Here is a 19,145-nt window from a genome sequence, read left to right as displayed (position 1 = left end):
TGTTGTGCTTTTGAAAGCACTTGAGCCACACAGTGCTGAAAGTAGGAATAATATTGATGACTCACAGACATGCACATTGTAGTAAGAAGAAAACAATAGAATTTATGGAAATGCACACTTTGCCAAATTTGCTTGTTCTTAAAGCAACATGGAAGTTGTATTAGTATTTTAGTTTGTAAAATGGGAGAAATTTGAGTTTTTTGAAAGGATTAGCATTTACTTGCAATAACAAAACTTTTAGAAAGCAGTCTCAAATAAGACAAATTTAAGGAAAACGTAGATACAACAAAGAAATCAATTTATTTGTAGAGTTTTAGTTTAAACTGCTTTGTATACCTGTTTCAAGAGTTCTCTTATATTTGTTTGATCAAATAAATAGATGAGTAAGTTCCATTAGGATTATTGATCTATTCAGTAATTTTTTAGTTTTTGCTTGTATTTTAGTTTCATTTGGGGGGGAAGATGGGTTTTAATTAAGCTTTCATGTTGCTACTTATGTTTTTCTTAGAATGAATTGGAGGGTCATTTTTGTTGTTGTTAATCTCCCCCTGAGGATATTTTCCAATTAATTTTTAGAGAGAGTGGAGAGGAGGTGAAGAGACAGAGAGAGAAACAACGATGTGAGAGAGACAGACACATCAATTTGTTGCCTCCCACATGAGCTCTGACCAGGCCGGGATGGAGCCTGTAACTGAGATATGTGTCCTTGACTGGGAATCAAACCTGGGATTCTTCAGTCTGCAGGCCAGTGCTCTTATCAACTGAGCCAAACCGGCTAGAGCTGGAGGGTCATTTTTAAAAAAATATATATTTTATTGATTTTTTACAGAGAGGAAGGGAGAGGGATAGAGAGTTAGAAACATTGATGAGAGAGAAACATCGATCAGCTGCCTCCTGCACACTCCCTACTGGGTATGTGCCCGCAACCAAGGTACATGCCCTTGACTGGAATCGAACCTGGGACCCTTGAGTCTGAAGGCCGACACTCTATCCACTGAGCCAAACCGGTTAGGGCTGGAGGGTCATTTAAAAAAATATATATTTTATTGATTTTTTACAGAGAGGAAGGGAGAGAGATAGAGAGTTAGAAACATCGGTGAGAGAGAAACATCGGTCAGCTGCCTCCTGCACACCTCCTACTGGGGATGTGCCCGCAACCCAGGTACATGCCCTTGACCGGAATCGAACCTGTGACCTTTCAGTCCGCAGGCCAACGCTCTATCCACTGAGCCAAACCGGTTTCGGCGGAGGGTCATTTTTTTAATAAACTAAATTTGATAAGTAAGTTTAAGGTTAGTTATAATTATCTTGATATATAAGATAAAGAATAAGACATAGTTATGAATAGTAAAAGGAACCACAGAAGAGTTTGTGATTTTTAATTTATGTCTGTGATCACATATTTGAATTGGATGGCTTAATATTTGCTGTATTTATGTCGTGGTTGCTTACTATGTAACTCTTCACTCTGTTTATATTTGTAGACAACACAGTCAAATGAAAATGTATTAGACACGTTTTGTGAACAAATTTTTTTCTCCCACAGGGATGCCCTCTACATCTTTATTCGTAAGTCTTCTTTCAGCTTTATTCATCCCTTTTGTGTTTGGAGAAACAGAAATAAGATTTGCTGGACAAACAGAATTTGTAGTTAATGAAACAAGTACAACAGTTATTCGTCTTGTCATCGAAAGGATAGGAGAGCCAGCAAATGTCACAGCAATTGTATCGGTAAGAAATGATTGTAGTTCTATTCTTACTGAAATATATATTAAATTTCTCAGTTTCCATGGCAAGAATTTTTTTTAACTGTTTGAGATTCTGATTAGTTTGATCATGATAAATGATTTGCATATACACTGTTCCATTTATACAGGTTTATAGAGTGCTCCAAGGTGGCGTGTGTGTTTGTTAATAATAATATTTTAAAGATACAGACTGAAAAAAAATACATAGACTGATTATTTTAAAATGTTCATGTTTATTTTAAAACAAATAAAACAAAAATATCAATAAGTATTTCTAAGTAAAAGAATATTTTATTTTGGGTAATTTGGATTCTAGTTGTCTCTGCTTGGAAATATTATCTATTGTCAGGTGGCTTTAGTAAATATATGAAATATTTAAAAGTAGAAAAAAGCAATTAAAAAATGCTTAGTTATGTCACAGCTCTCTCTCTATTAGGAGAAATTAGGTAGATCAGCTTACATTGAAATTGGATAGAATTTGTTAAACCCTTACACACAGTTTGATTATTGGATGAATTGAGTGTGCATGTTGTGTTTATGTTTAACCAAAAAGTACTGCCATATGACCTCTAAGGATATTATTATATTTGAGGCTCAAAATGCTTGAGATTTTTGTTTTCCAAAAGAAGTTTTTAAGCAGTAGGTTATATGATCACATTCTGAAATAATGTGAAGAGAGACAAAGAGAAAAACTATATATGCAGCAAACCTAATATTATACTTTTGTGCATTACTTCTAGTTTTTAATTTATTACATATATGTATATAGTTATTGAGTTTATTTTTTTGAGTATATACTATACTTGATAATCTTGTACATATAATTTTACTTGTATTTTAATACATTTTTCAGGTTGGTCTATTCTCAGCTTTTCTTGATAGTGGTGTCATTTCCCAATCATTCCTCAACTATTTTTCATTGAGATTGCTGTCAATTTGTGTTGTTAGAAATGTTGCTTTAATGAAACTATTTATATACGTATTGATTTTTAAAAATATATTTTTTATTGATTTCAGAGAGGAAGGGAGAGGGAGAAAGAGAGATAGAAACATCAATGATGAGAGAGAATCATTGATCAGCTGCCTCCTGCACGCCCTCCTGTGGGGATCAAGCCCGCTGCAACCCAGGCATGTGCCCTGACTAGGATCGAACCCATGACCTCCTGGTTCATGGGTTGACGCTCAACCACTGAGCCACACCGGCTGGGCAGATTTTTGCATATTTTGGATTGTTAAATGATTTTTTTTGTTGGATGACTGTGTTTTCCCCCTTTGTTTCAGTGACTCTTGATATTTATTATTTTCTAAATGACTGTGCCACTTTTTATATTAAATTATGAGAACAACTTTTCCCCGGCCCTTGGGAACTTACTTGGATCAAGTGTTTAAACCGTAATTTATTATAAACGAAAATTAGAGCTAGACTAAAATTTGCCTATACATGTCCTTTACTTTTTATTTCTATTAAATCACAGTTTATTTTCTAGTAGCTAAGTTATTCATTTTGAGTTATTAGTAAAAGAAATCTCATTTAGATTTGCACAAGAAGCTGCTGCTTTATAATTTCATAATTATTGTTCCCTTGAGAATCTTATTAGCAATGCTGATATAGAATGAGGTCTTAAAAAGTTAAGGAAAAGTTAATAATGACTAGTATGCTTGGAATGCTAAAAGAATTGGGTCTTTATTGGAGCTGTGGGAGAATATAAATAAAATTTCATTTTGAAAGTTTTGGAAAGCGCAGTTTCTTTGAAACTTATAGGGAAAAGAATTAATTTTTCTAATATATTTTGCCAGGCTGCTTTCAACCCTTAGTTGGGAGAGGTTTAGCTGCAGTTTGTCTTGTTAGGTTTGCTGTAATTCACTTCAGATCAATCAAGATGCAGAGAAAAAACATTCACATCATACTTTCCTTTATAGTTATTACTTTTCTATGTAGTGATTTCTTTACATTCCAGAGCATAAGCAAATGTTTTTGTGCAGCATCATTTCTTTTTATAATGTCTTTTGAAGATGATTATTGGTTGTTAAATATTTGCCTTTGTACATCTTATCTGTAAATATAGTGTCATTTCACTGGGGCGGTGGGGGCTTGCCTGGGGTGGGAATTGGCCAACCAGGGATAAAGGAGACATATGTAAAACTTTAGACAATAAAACAAAACAAAACAAAAAACATAGTGTCACCTGATGATTCATGCTTTCCCTGTTGATTGCTCCAGTTGGTGTCAGGTTTCCTTGTCCTAACACTGCGCTGTGTAAGAACTGTCTGTATTTCACATTTGCTAGCTGTATGGAGAAGACACCGGGGACTTTTTTGACACATACGCTGCAGCTTTTATACCTGCTGGAGAAACAAATAGGACAGTGTACATAGCAGTCTGTGATGATGACATACCAGAGCCTGATGAGACTTTTATTTTTCACTTAACATTACAGGTAAATCCTCCCCACCCAAAACTTAAGCTCATAAAAATCTTGTAATGCTTACAAGTCTATTTCTCTAGAGATAAGCCAATTTAGCTGGTAAGTGGTGGTTTTCATAGAAGCCAGAACTGAAAGCCTCTTTAGCAGTTCCACTGTCTGGTTATTCCTCAGAGTCTTCTTTAGAAGATCCTACAGCTAGTTTTTGGATCCATTCAGCTTATTTAGGAATTTCCATGGCAGATGCTCAAGAAAACTTTGTCTTTCATTTGGCCCTTTTCTCTTTTATCCTTTCCCTGCTACCAAATGCACAAAAAATGACCGTGACTTCTGAATTCAAAGGAGAAGGATACAAAAAAGCAGTCATGGAAGTGGGAGGTCCCAATGCATTTGAATAAATTCAGAGTATCTCTGGGAAAAATGCTTGAATAGCTTAAGGTTTAATTGTCCTTTGTGGGTTAATCTGTTAGGTTGAGGCAATGACTACTAACAATGCTGTAGTTAATTTTTCTAAAGGGCATTGAGAATTATTTTTTATTATATTAGTATGATTAACTTTTCATGAAAATGGATACTTGAAACACGCATGTTTTGCTTTGCACACTCTTTTTTTTTTATATTCCTGTATGCTGTTGTTGAATAACGAGTAATGTTGCAGACAAGTCTTCTTACATTTATTAGAAAAGTAGTTTTAATATTTTATTATTATTTTTTAAAATATATTTTTATTGATTGCAAAGAGGAAGGGAAAGGGAGAGAGAGATAGAAACATCAATGAAGAGAGAGAATCAATGATTGGCTGCCTCCTGCATGCCCCCTACTGGGGATTGAGCCCGAAACCCGGACATGTGCCCCTGACCAGAATCGAACCTGGGACCCTTCAGTCTGCAGGCTGACTCTCTATCCACTGAGCCATATTAGCTAGGGCTTAATATTTTATTTTTTATTTGACTCTATGATTTGTGGAATAATTATTAAATTTCAGCACCTTCTAAAGTATAAGAAAAAGAATTATGTTTGAACAGAATTTCATACTGCTTACTTTATTCTCTGTCACATCAGTAATGACATTAGAGTAATTATAATACATATAATACTAGCCATTGATTACTTATAATTATAATGATTTATATTTTAATAGTCAGTGATTATTTCCAAAACTTTTTTCAAGAATTCTTGCTGGGAATCTTTTGCCATGTTGACTGAGTTTAAATGTATTTAACCTGTGCATTAAAAGTATTCTTGTATTTTTATTCACATTCTTAATAGTTACTTAAAGACAAATTTTGTTAAAATGATTATTTTTTCCACTTATTTTTAAATTATTAATTTATTTTTGGGTTTTTTTTTTAGAAACCTTCAGCAAATGTGAAGCTTGGATGGCCACGGACTGTTACTGTGACAATATTATCAAATGACAATGCATTTGGAATTATTTCATTTAATATGGTATGGTTACAACTTGATTATCTTGTGGTTGCTAGATAATAGTGTAATTTTTTGATAATTGGTCATGATATTACCAAGTATCATTGTCCCTTAATACTTAAATAAAAATTGCTCTAACTTCATTTGTATTCATATTCTATAGACTGTGCTATTTGTTCTATCAAAGATTTCTTTGAATTGAGGAGGCCTATACAATCATGGTCATCTCTTATTCTAATCTCTTTCTGTTGATCATTCTATCCAACTCACCTGTTACCTCCTTTGGTGGTCTCTAACTCGGATGTCATCTTAGTCGGTTAGATTTGTTATAACAGAATACCATAGCCTGGGTGGCTTGAAAACAACAGAAATTTATTTCGTACTTCTGGGGGCTGAGAAGTCCAAGGTCAAGGCATCCACATATTCAGTGTCTGGTGAAGGCTCACTTCCTGGTTCATAGGCAGCTGTCTTTTTGCTGTGTTCTCATGTGGCAGAGGGGGCAAGGGAGTCTCTTTTTTAAGAGCACTAATCCCATTCATGTGGGCAAAGCCTTCATGACCTAATCTCCTCGCCAAGGCCCCACCTTCTGATACCATCACATTGCAGGTTAGGGTTTCAGCATGAATCTGGTGCTCGGGTGGGGAGGAGTGTGCAGAAACATTCAGTCTGTAGCAGATGTTATAACCCAATTTTTTTTGTTTGTTTTTGCTTGATTTCCCCAATTGCCACTTAAAACATTGTCTGTCAGCCTCTTCTCAAAGTTTGGTGTGACTCCAGAAAAAGAAAAACATATTGAAAGAAAACTAAAAAAAAAAAAAAACTTAAAATTGAATAGCAGACATTATAGTGCTTGAAATGTCTTTGGTCAATCCCTACCCTGAGATTTCCCCGTTAATTAATATTTCCTAAAGGTTAAAACTCTATGTCATAACCTCTCAGTTTTGCTCAGCAGTTTACTTTTTTTCTCCCTTATCACCAAATGTCTGTGTCCCTGGCCAGTTCTATGTTCAGAGGGTTTTATCTTTAGACACAAACACACAAGACAGGTCCCAGGTCTCAAAATAAAACAAAATCTATCTTAAATACAATTGGATTTTGCCACTACGTTTTAGACTACAATGACCTTCCTGATATGGAGACTCTTTGAATCATATTACTTGTTATCATTACTAAAATATGAGGTGATACTCTGCAGCTTTTTGTTCATTTCCCAATTTTGATTGCTACTACAATTGTTATATTCTATGTCATTTTCTTCAATTATCTTTGAAACAAGGTGGGCCATAGATAAGTATGATCCTCATAACTGCAGTATCTTTATTAAAAAGGATATGTGGATAACATCAATATAGTAGACATTTTCTAACCTCCATTATATATTGTCATTTACAGAAATGAAATTAATCAATAGTTTATTTTGAATGCTGGGGAATTATAGTTAATTATGAAGCAGGCTCCCTTACTTGCTTAATTTCCCTCCCGATTGCCTTTCCTCTGCACTCACTTCTAACTTACCTTCCCTAACCTTATATTGATTTGTTTAAAATATTCTTTCTTTTTTAGTGTTGGCATTATACATCCTGACCTCTGGGAATGAATTCTTGTTTCTAGCTTTGGTCCCAGGTCCATGATATGTGGTCTCTCACTGGGTAGCTGTCCTGCATGACTAAAATTAAATAACTGTTAAGTTCACAGTCATTGCTAAATAGGCTGACTTTGGTTCCCAGCATAGATCATGATTATAACGATGATGAAGATAACATTAATGATAATAATAGTAACTGCCAACGTTTACTGAACCTTCACTGTGTGTCACGTACTAGGATAAGCACTTGATGTGAATAATCTCATTGAAACCTCATCATAACCCTTCGTGACAGGCATTCCTATCCCCATTTATCGATGGGATCCTGAAACTTAGAGTCCTCTGGAGAGATGGGCACCACTGCCCTAGTTAGTGTGCACCTGGCCGCTTCCCTCCTCCTCCTCTTCTATGCTGAGCTTCAGCCAGTCAATTTGAAGTCCTGGCTCTTTTGCTCAGTAATCATGTCCTGCAAAAGTCATTAGCACTTGTCTGCTTTTCTTGTCTGCTTTTCAATGGCGAGCTGACCAATGAGGGAAATAGTGGTTGGGAGCAAGGCCGAGTGAGCTGCCCTGGTCCGGAGGTGAAACTCATTTTTGTGATCTCCTATGCCCCTGTGAGCATTTGAATTTGCCATCTTTTGAGTAGATAATCTTTAGGATTCCTCAGTGGAACAGCTAGTTAATGCGAGAACCTGTTAAAAACCGACATCGTTTGCATGACAAGTTTTATGTTCCTTTTTTTAATCATTTAAATACTTTTATTAGCTGCAGTTATTTGATGCTAGGAAATACCACATCCTTAAGAGTACAATGTGGATGGATTTGTCTGTGGAAATGCAGTATTTTAAGGGAACAGTTTGTAGCTTTGGTCCTACCTCTGCTCAGTGTCTGATTGTCTTTGCTCTTCCCTATAGCCTTCCTCAATCACAGTGCGGGAGCCCAGGGGCAGAAACGAATCTGTGCCCCTGACTCTCATCAGAGAAAAAGGAACCTATGGAATGGTCACTGTGACTTTTGAGGTATGTTTACTCTGAAAAAATTTTAAGTGGTAACATTTTAGAGTTCATACCAGATAGCTATAATTTTAAAAATCAAGGTTCTTTGTATAAGAAATATGACCCTTATATTTCACAAATGAGTGAGACCCTTAATAAAAATGAAATTAAATACTTTTATTATCTGATAAATTTAATGGTTAATATAAAAAATGTTTTCCTTGCCCAAACCGGTTTGGCTCAGTGGATAGAGCATTGGCCTGCGGACTCAAGGGTCCCGGGTTCGATTCCGGTCAAGGGCATGTGCCTTGGTTGTGGGCACATCCCCAGCGGGGAGTGTGCAGGAGGCAGCTGATCGATGTTTCTCTCTCATCGATGTTTCTAGCTCTCTGTCCCTCTCCCTTCCTCTCTGTAAAAAATCAATAAAATATATTTAAAAAAAATGTTTTCCTTGTTACTTGAATATACTGTGCTTATATGGAACACAACGTATCATTTAACCACAAAATACAATAGCAATAATAATGTTAATTCTATAACATTTATAGAACCTTTATGATAAACTTTATCAAGGATATAAAATTTTTAAATGCCCATGGATCACTTAGACTTATACAAAGTTACTTAATATGTAGTCTTCCCCATCTGCATTTTCCATTAAAAAAATGCACTTAATGGATGGTGTTAAAAGTAGTTGCGCTCCACTGTGGAGGTCTGTAGATATTATAGCATTTGACATAAATAAGATAGGCTGTGGGTGAGGTTTATTTCTTTTGGTGCTGGCTGTAACTATTCCATTTAATTGCTTACTGACCATATGCTCACCATTATGTCATCATATTGCTGTTCTATGAGATACATATTTAAATCTTCAACTAATTCAACTATTTTTTGTTTTATAAGATCCAAAACATGATCATATGCTATTTTCAAACATTAACACCTTGAAAAGTCTTGATACCAATTTATATCTTCATTATGAATTATAACATCAATAAAATGGGTAATTTGATTTATGTAACGTAATTCTACTGAAGCATAGAAGAGTTTTACTTGTGCTGGTGGAGTCCTACATCATATGGTGGTTATGTTAATGACATAAGAAAATAAACTGGCATAAGGCAGTAATGCATGAAAAACATAGGCAATAATTAAATATGCAGTAGTCTTTCAAGTTCTACAGAAGAAGCCTTAAGCAATATTTAATCTGCTTACGAATATGCACCTAGATAATCCATTCTTGAATTTTTTTCTGATAATAAATATGGGAAAAGTGTGAAAAATTGTAGAAAGGACATGGCATCATCAGTTACAGTGTTTTCAACTTCGCTGTGGATGTCTGAAGTTATTTTATTGGCTCTTAACTCTTTTGTTTAGTTGAAATAGTTACAGGTTTCATTTGCGGAGCACTTAATATTTCCATATACTATTCTAGTGCTTTACTCTAATGCTATTTTCACTGCATGTAAACAGCAACTCTTTCCAGCATTCAGTCTCTCTCATGCCCTTTTAAGTTTTATGTCCATAATCTTAATCTTCATTTCACACAAACTCATTTTATTATTTGTTCCTTTTCATCAAATGTAAGGTCCTGGTGTTTTGGGAGTTTGCCTTGTTCACTGCTGTATACTTACTACCTAAAAAAGGTCAGGCACAGAGTACTTAATAAATACTTTTCAAAAGGAATGATTTTTATTAAATCTTCACTTCTAGCCTGTTATAAATTATTAGAGGCCCAGTGCACAGATTCGTGCACGGGTGGGGTCCCTCGGCCTGGTCAGCGATCAGGGCTGAGGGAGGTAGGCCAGCCGGGGTGGCAGGGCCGCGGAAGGTTGGCCTTGCGGGGGGAGGGGTGGGGGCGCAGGATAGGCTATGGGAGGTTCGGCCAGCCGGGGTGGGGGTGGGGGGGCGGAGGGATGGTGGGGGGGCGGAGGGACGGTGGGGGGGCGGAGGGACGGTGGGAGGTTGGCCAGCCATGGGAGGTTGGCTGTGGGAGCGCACTGACCACCAGGGGGCAGCTCTTGGTGGTCAGTGTGTGTCATAGCGACTAGTCTTTTGGTCGCTTAGATTATGCTCATTTGAAAGATGAGGAAAATGCTGCATAGAATTGTTAAATACCTTGCATAGTCCCTGGTGGAATTGGTATTTGATTCCATTACTTAAGAGAATCTACTAATTTTGAATAACTTCCTCTCAAGAAAAATGTAAGTTTTTTTCCTCAGGTTTAATACAATGGTTGGGCTAGAAACTATGTAGTTTAGTGTAATTATAATCGAGATCTATAATTATAGGTCTTGACTGTTAATTGGAAGGGCAGACTGACATTTGGTTAGTATAATTTTTGCAAAACATTTTAAAATAAACTTCAGATTTTTGTCAGCTGACATCACAATAATGCTTTTTTACTCTTGTGAACTATTTTACATCTATTTCTTTGCAGGTGGAGGGTGGCCCAAATCCACCGGAAGAAGATTTGAGTCCAGTTAAAGGAAACATCTCCTTTCCCCCGGGCATAGCAATAGTAGTTTATAACCTGACAGTGCTTGATGATGAGGTGGGATATGTGAAATGTTCAAATGGGACAAGGACTCTGTCTGTGTTATAGACCTATTAGAGAACATTATGTCAAAGATTAAATTGTGTGCAGTATTTGAAATTATTCAAGAACACAGTCCTATGTAAAGTTAGTATAGTGTCCAGTCATACTTTAGCTATAAAAAGCTCTTTTGGAATATATCTTGTTAATATTTTCCTTATTTATTTCACATTAAATCATACTGTATATCTAAAAGCTGATGAACCTGAATATAATTGTCAACCACAAAAGTCTAAGCATTTTGTAAATGCTCATGATTGATTTTCTTGGTGATTTCAGTTTCGATCAGGTACAGTACTATTTACTCAGCATATATTTTACTATAAATGCAAAGAAGGTTTTACTATAGTTGGTATTCTTTTGTTTTGATATTTTTAATGTTCACATTCAGAGAAAGGCTTTAGTTATTTTTGCATTTCACATTGAAGTTACCAAGGATTGAGATATATGACTGCTAAGGAAAGAATGAGTTTGAATGATAATATGCAAGTATATCCACCATGAGCTAAAGAAGACAAACCATGACTTTTAACTTTAAAAAATGTTATAATTTGGGGCAGTAATTAACTATACATTTTAATTGTAAATGTAAAAGCCCTTCTAAGGATCTAATGTGCAACATGGTGATGATAGTTACTAATTATGATATTGTATACTTGAAAGTTGCTGACAGTAGACCTGAGTTAACTATGTGAGGTGATGGATGTGTTAATTATCTTGATCTTGGTAATCATTTGACTATATATATATATATATATATATATATATATATATATATATAATCATCACATTGCACCCTTTAAATATAATTGTATTTGTCAATCATCCTCAATAAAGTTGGGGAAAAAAGATCATCAATCAAGTCATATTTTATTTTCTGTGATAAATAGTTTTACCTCTTTCATTGATTGCTATTGATTGAGGTAAAAAGATATATTTTTTCACTTTTATTCATAAAATAGAATTTATAGAGAAGGAAAGCTCAAACAGCACAGTGGAAATTATTCCTAAGATTTCCGTGCAGTTACAAAAAATATATCCAGAGCATATATTTTAATTTTAACAATGTCAACATTTTTCCCAGTAGTGACTCTTACAGCTTGTTCTCCAGAGAGGCATGATGTGTATTTTGGAAATCATATGATTGGTATCATATGTCTAACTCTTGAATTAGAAACTCTTTATAAAGAAACAAGAGTAAATCACATGGTTGAAAACTAATAATTTGCATGTGATGTTTAATGTAGTTTTCCGGATTCTTAGATATTTTTTGACCTTGACTGTTGCTTTTGACCCTACAAGTCCTGATAAAACTACTAAGAATATATGTTCATTTTACTGTCAAATCTTTCGAGTTATCTAAAGATTGATCAAGGTTGAAAGACATTATACCTATCCTTCATTATCTGTTCACACCATTGCCTTACGAACTTTTCCTTCCCTATCTAAAATGTTACTTACTTTTAGAAAATATTTTAGTAAGTGGACACTAAACAAGCCTCTCTATAGGCTCCCTTCAGTTAAATATTTTTAGTTTTTATGTAATTTATTGAAACATAGTGACTTTTTACACTTTGGTTTCTTTGCAGGTGTTTTAGTTATTGATGTTTTTGCCACAATTAATATTTCTTTGACAGGTACCAGAAAATGATGAAACATTTTTGATTCAACTTAAAAGTGTAGAAGGAGGAGCTGAGATTAACACTTCTAGGAGCTCCGTTGAGATCATCATTAAGAAAAATGATAGCCCTGTGAGATTCATTCAGAGCAATTATTTGGTACCCGAGGAAGACCACATTCTCATAATTCCAGTGGTTCGTGGAAAAAATGACAGTGGATATCCAATTGGATCTGATGAATATGAAGTTTCAATCAGTTATGCTATCGTAACTGGGAATTCAACAGCACATGCCCAGCAAAATGTAGACTTCATTGATCTTCAGCCAAACACAACTATTGTTTTTCCACCTTTCGTTCATGAATCATACCTGCAATTTCAAATAATTGATGACACCATACCAGAGATTGCCGAATCGTTTCATGTTGTGTTACTAAAAGATACCTTAAAGGGAGATGCTGTGCTAGTAAGCCCTTCTGTTGTACAAGTCACCATTAAGCCAAATGACAAACCTTATGGAGTCCTCTCATTCAACAGTGTCTTGTTTGAAAGGACAGTTATAATTGATGAAGATACAATATCAAGGTATGGTTTATTTTAAGCATAAACCTGGTTCTACAATCATTTTTTTATATTCCGAGATTTAATGTTTGTGGTGTTGGACACAATGCTGAACTCGAGAGGATGTGTCATTTCCTCCACCACGGTCTCACTATTTTCTCTCCTACTTTGGGAGTGATTTAAATATGCAAGTGAATTCCTACTATAGTTGTTTCCTAGGACATATCTACATATCAAATCCTTCATATTAAAAACAATTATTCTTTATGTATGAAGACTGTTTTTAACTGTATCTGATGGCCAACTTTACAGTAGAATAGTCCATCTAAGGGATCTAGAGTGGATGGTGTGACTGTATATTTTTCTTTTTAAAAATTCTAGATTTGAAAATATTACCGTGGTTAGAAATGGCGGCACCCATGGGAATATTTCCGTGAACTGGGTGTTGACACGGAATAGCAGTGATCCCTCACCGGTAACAGCAGATATTGGACCAAGTTCTGGAGTTCTCCACTTTGCACAAGGACAGATGTTGGCATCCATTCCTCTTACTGTCGTTGATGATGATCTTCCAGAAGAGGCAGAAGCTTATCTGCTGCAGATTCTGCCTCATACAATACGAGGAGGTGCAGAAGTGAGTGAACCAGCAGAGGTAGGTCTCTCGTTATGCTTTACTCGTATTTCTGTGTCGTAGAAGAGCCAAAGAATTTGATCACACAGGTCTCATTTATGTGTACTTTGATATGACAGGAAGAACATTGGTTTTTGGAAATGATGATTGCTTCGCTTGCTCAAGGTTGTCCCTTCTGTAAATAAAAAGTTTAGTCTTAAAAAATTCAACAAACTATAAATTGGGAAGGTTTTCAGATCTGTTTTTGTCTCCTCTTTTACTCTACTATACCAGTATATAAGAAGGGATCAGTTTTAGATACGATATATAAGGAAATATTAAAAACCAGAATAGCCTAGAAAATAAACAGCTTGGTAATCTTGGATGTGAGAATTAGGCGTTTTAATATTTTATTCCTTTATCCTCAGCTTTTGTTCTACATTCAGGATAGTGATGATGTTTATGGCCTGATAACATTTTTTCCTATGGAAAACCAGAAGATTGAAAGCAGCCCGGGAGAACGATATTTATCCTTGAGTTTTTCAAGATCAGGAGGAACTAAAGGAGATGTGAGGATGTTTTATTCTGCACTTTATATTCCGGCCGGAGCTGTGGACCCTTTGCGAGCAAAAGATGGCATCTTAAATATATCCAGGAGAAATAGCCTCATTTTTCCAGAACAGAAAACCCAAGTCACTACCAAATTACCAATAAGGAATGATGCATTCCTTCAAAATGGGGCCCACTTCCTTATACAGGTATTTTAATGATTAAAGTAATTTAAACGTTTGTTAAATTGTAAGCATACTTATCTATGTGAAAGAGTTAACTAACCATTATTTTGATCTCATTTATAATTTGGATTCTACTATTGGTTACTAGAAGTTACTTAGGGAGTCCAGAGAGGCATATTAGGATGAAAAAAACAAGGGCTCTCCTATAGTTAAAATTTTAATCAGGTGATAATAAAAGCACATCAGACATGAAATGCAGGTCAGAATATAATGGATGACATAGTGAAGTAACTCACAAACTGTAAATGGGGAATAGGGGGGGGGGAGAGATAGATAGAGAGATCTGCATTTCTTTTGAGTGATTTGAGAATATGTGACATAGGAATGGGGTGTGTAAGATACATGTTTTTCATGATTAATACTTACAGGGAAGGCATTCCAGAAATTAAGCAATATGAGAACAATTGTATACTGTAGATACTTTTAAATAATATACTAAAAATCTGTTTCTTTGTCTATTAACTATATATAGCACCTCTGGATTTTCATCTACTTAGTAAGAAGAAACAAGGGCCTTATAAACATATTCTCCATCTTACCTCTTTTATTTTTTAACTTTTATTAACATTTTTATTGTCAAAGTTTAAAACATCTGCACTCACTTATGATAGAATGATTGTGTTTTGCATTTGGTTTTGGTTGATTCTGAAAATTAGAAAGCAATAAAAGTACTTATCAAGTTTTGTTAATGTAAATAAACATACTATAGATTCAGATAGTGTGAATGATTCATAAAGAGTATAATCTTATGTCACTATACTTTTTGTCAACTGAAATATATATAAAATGAAATCTCATTTTATTATTACTTTTGAATCATGCCACACCTAAATTTGTTTCATAATTTTGCGTAGACTTTGTTTTATGGTTTACGCTTTCTCTGTAGTTTCTGATTGCTCTTGTTTTACATACCACCCTCCCCATGTTAGGGCTTGCAGCTGTCTAACACACTTTGAGTGTTGAGTTCAGCTGCACTGCTTTCTGTGCTTCACACCTGGGAGCTTTTTTACTGAGCTTTTACATTTTCTTGATCTCTTGCCTTTTCCTTAAGTTGTGTTTTAAGTTTTGTTGTAATATATCTATCCTCAAATACATGTGCAGAAAATATATGTGCAAGGTAAACTTTTTGAGTCTTTGAGCATCTAAAGATGAAATTTTATGCATTGATAATTTGGCTAGGTAAAAATTTCTAGATTAAAATAATTTTTTCTTTACTACTTGGGAAGGTTTGTTTTTTAATTTCTATTGTTGCTGACATGAAATTTGATGGCAAAAAATAAAGCAGATAACTTGTTCTTTATCTCTGAAAGCTTTTTTTTTTTTTTTTTTACATCTTCTTGGTATTCTAAATTTCACAGGTCCTTGCTATGCACTTTCATTCTGAAGACTCTTGTCTTTTTTTTTTTTTTTAATCTGGTCCACCACTCATGCTTGTACTGTTTCTGAATTTCTTGACAATTCCTGGTGAAGGGGTCTAGTGGGTGAACTGTTACAGGGATATATAATTTGTAGGGGATGCCTTTTTATAATATGCCCACCCAGAGGGAGATGATTTTCCAGTGTTCCCAAAGCTTTGTTACTAATGGCAGGACATCCTGCTCATCATCTTTATTTTTATTATTACTGTTATTATTATTTTATTGTCTCCTCAAAATGAGGAAATTCTGATATGCTGCATATTTTTGTCTATGAGGATAACGCACTCTTTGGAGGGCCCTTGCCTTTCGCTTTTTGGAGAGATGGGTGAACAGAACAGGGAATCATTTACAATTGTTTGTTTCCCCTGCTTCCTGTGGAACGCTCTTGTGAGCTGGCGGGGGGTGGGGTGATCTGGGTCTGTGAAGTGGAATTAAGCAAGCCGTCAAGCCCATACCCTGGCAGGAAGTTAAAGCAACTAGAACGCTGCCAGCAGAACACATATGAAAATATGTTTAGAGATTTTAAAAAGACCTTTATGTTTGGCTTTATACTAACTTTAAAGTTAGTTTTATTAGTATATGGAAATGCATACTGATTTCACCAGATTTCCCTTAGGGTGGTATTTCCAAACTTAGCGATTTCCAAGAACCTTTGGGAGACAAAAACTTGTCAAGTGAAATTTCAGAATTGAGTGGAGGTGTTTGTCTTTTGTTTTATTTTTGGTGTGAGCACTCTCTACCTTCTCTGCTATCGGTGACTCAGAGCATTCTCATTAGTGTGCATTGTCTCAGTCAGTTGAGACTGCCACAAAGAATACCATAGCCTGGTGGCTTCAACGATAGACATTCATTTCTCACAGTCCTGGAGGCCGGTGTCCTGGTTTGGAGGGGTTCTGGTGAGGCTGGCCTCCTGGTTTGGAGACTGCTGTCTTCTTGGTGTGTCCTCACGTAGTGGAGAGCCAGAAGAAGCAAGCTCTTTGCTATCTCTTCTTTATTTTTTTAAAAAAATATATTTTATTGATTTTTTACAGAGAGGAAGGGAGAGGGAGAGTTAGAAACATCGATCAGCTGCCTCCTGCACACCCCCTACTGGGGATGTGCCTGCAACCAAGGTACATGCCCTTGACCAGAATCGAACCTGGGACCCTTCAGTCCGCAGGCCGACACTCTATCCACTGAGCCAAACCCGTTAGGGCGCTATCTCTTCTTATAAGGGCACTAATTTCATCATAAGGGCTCTACCTCCCAAAGGTCCCATCTCCAAATACCATCATTATTGGGGATTAGGGTTTCAACATATGAATTCTGGGGGGACATAAACATTTAATTTGTAGCATATGTTTAAGGTTTTTGTGTTTCTATTATCTCAGTATTCAGTTCTCCCTTCTGTCTCTCCAGTTTTGCATAGGTCACAACTCATATGAGAACCAACTTATTAAAATAAGTGAAACAAAGCCAAGATTTTACACAGTTGCTTTTTGCTCCGTGGAGGCCTGGGCATCCTGGCATTCCTACAGTGGCTGCAGTAACGAGACAGGAGTTTGAAGACTGATAATGCAGAAGTGTTGATTTTGATTTGTAGAGGACTTTTCTGTTCCCAGTCTAGTTTTCTGATTTCTTATGCTGCCTCAACCACTTTTTACTACGGATGACAATATTAGTAGCCTTTTATATTAAACTTTTAGTTTTTTAAAAATATCTTTCAATATCTCTAGCCAAGTAGCTGCAGAGAATCCTTAAGTAAACAAAACCTTATTAAGAAACTTAGATAGGGTCAGATATTATCCTAGCTAGTTTATGTTTCAACATTCTACATGAACATGACAATGTGTTTTTGGTGACACTTGAAAAGTAAGGTAACACTTGAAGAATCATGTAAAGTCTGAGTTTTTGGTGATCCCATGTTGGAAATCTGTTTGCACCACTCATTCTGAATTCAGTTCTTTATCTGTTTGCATATTCAGTTAAAAAACAAAGCTCTCACTGTGCAGACATTTTAATTTAACACTGTAGGGAAAAAAAGGCATTATTAGTCACTGACACAGTTTCTTGAGGTTCAAAATAGCTGTAGGTCCTGGAAGGCCGGTTGGAATGAGAAGGTTGTGTAGTTTGTATAGTGCATAATGGATGAGCAACTCAAGAATAGGAGGCATCAGACTCTGATGGAAAGTTGAATGAAACTGAAGAAAGGAGAATCTGAGACATGAGCTCCGCATTCTTCAGTGATCCTCTCAGCTACATACATCAGTCTGAGATACAACTTTTGGCAAGCTTGGGGTTACTAATGTGCCGCCCCAGTTGCAAACTGTCTGAAAGCAAAGAACAACTCTGTATGAATGGAACAGTTTGATTTAGCAGATGCTTAAGGAACCCAGACAAAAAGGCTTAGAGACCAGGAAATAAGCTATGTAAAATTAGCATTTTCTTTTTAATCAGTTCATTTTATAGCCTTCTATACCTTCTTTCTTTAAAATTTTCAAAATATGGTATTTAGAATTCTTTAACTTTTTTTTTAGAATTCTTTAACTTTTGATAAATGTAAATATGACTTATTTTCTTTCTTTCTTTTTAGAAAGATTTAAAGTAAAATTATATTGAGTTTTTTTCCCCTTCATGTTTTAAACAGTATTACCAGTTTAGAGCTTTGTGAATACGTGGGAATGAGAATGTTCATTCACAGACATGTGCTTACCTATGACCAGTGTATTTTACCAACATCTTTGCCTCTAAACAATGCATACTTTATATTTTATGCCATTCAAATATACATATTTTATTTTATTCTTTGTGCTGTTTTTAAAGATAAATATATATGTGTATGGGTATATAGATATTCCTTTTCTCTAGAAAGAATAACAGTTATACTTGTGTGGTTTTAGCTATTTATATTTTATTTATTTTATAAGGTAAATTCAATATACTAAGGAATCACACATTTTATTTTACTTGACTCAGTTTATATACTAATTTTTGGCAAAATTTGTCAATCTAATTTCTTTTTTCATTGACTCAAATGTATGTTTACCAAATATTGAATTTTTAATATCTTTCTCCTGCATATGATTTTCAAGGCAAAGTGTGTGACATTTTTTAAAAGGCATGTATTTTGCCCTTTAAAATGTATAATGTTCATAAAAAAATTTTAAGAGTATATGAGGGATCAGTACCAGTTCAGTCCACTTGTGGAAAACCCACTTAAATTACAGTTGTTTCCACATTACAAAGCCTAATAGAGAGCTCTCGAGTGAGAGATCCATAATGTTTTGTTAAGTTCAAAACTGCTTTTTAACTTAAAATTGCTATGCTTTTTGCAGTCCTATAACGATTATTTTTACATTTAAGTGAATACTCTGAAGATTGATAAGTTGGA

General features: G+C 35.2%; 1 protein-coding gene across 1 annotated transcript in view; it reads left to right on the top strand.

Moving 5' to 3' along the window:
* Positions 1 to 1,340: 1,340 nt before the first annotated feature.
* The window catches only part of ADGRV1 (adhesion G protein-coupled receptor V1), a 424,156-nt gene continuing 406,351 nt past the window's right edge, over positions 1,341 to 19,145 (top strand). Inside the window, 9 exon segments of the mRNA XM_023749230.1 lie at positions 1,341 to 1,367; positions 1,513 to 1,731; positions 4,037 to 4,186; positions 5,525 to 5,620; positions 8,098 to 8,202; positions 10,619 to 10,732; positions 12,412 to 12,977; positions 13,335 to 13,605; positions 13,992 to 14,321. Coding sequence (XP_023604998.1) covers positions 1,341 to 1,367; positions 1,513 to 1,731; positions 4,037 to 4,186; positions 5,525 to 5,620; positions 8,098 to 8,202; positions 10,619 to 10,732; positions 12,412 to 12,977; positions 13,335 to 13,605; positions 13,992 to 14,321 — 1,878 coding nt within the window.

The sequence above is a fragment of the Myotis lucifugus genome, unplaced genomic scaffold, assembly GCF_000147115.1.
Source record: "Myotis lucifugus unplaced genomic scaffold, Myoluc2.0 scaffold_0, whole genome shotgun sequence".
NCBI classification, from domain to species: domain Eukaryota; kingdom Metazoa; phylum Chordata; class Mammalia; order Chiroptera; family Vespertilionidae; genus Myotis; species Myotis lucifugus.
This window is presented reverse-complemented; position numbering and strand designations above follow the sequence as displayed.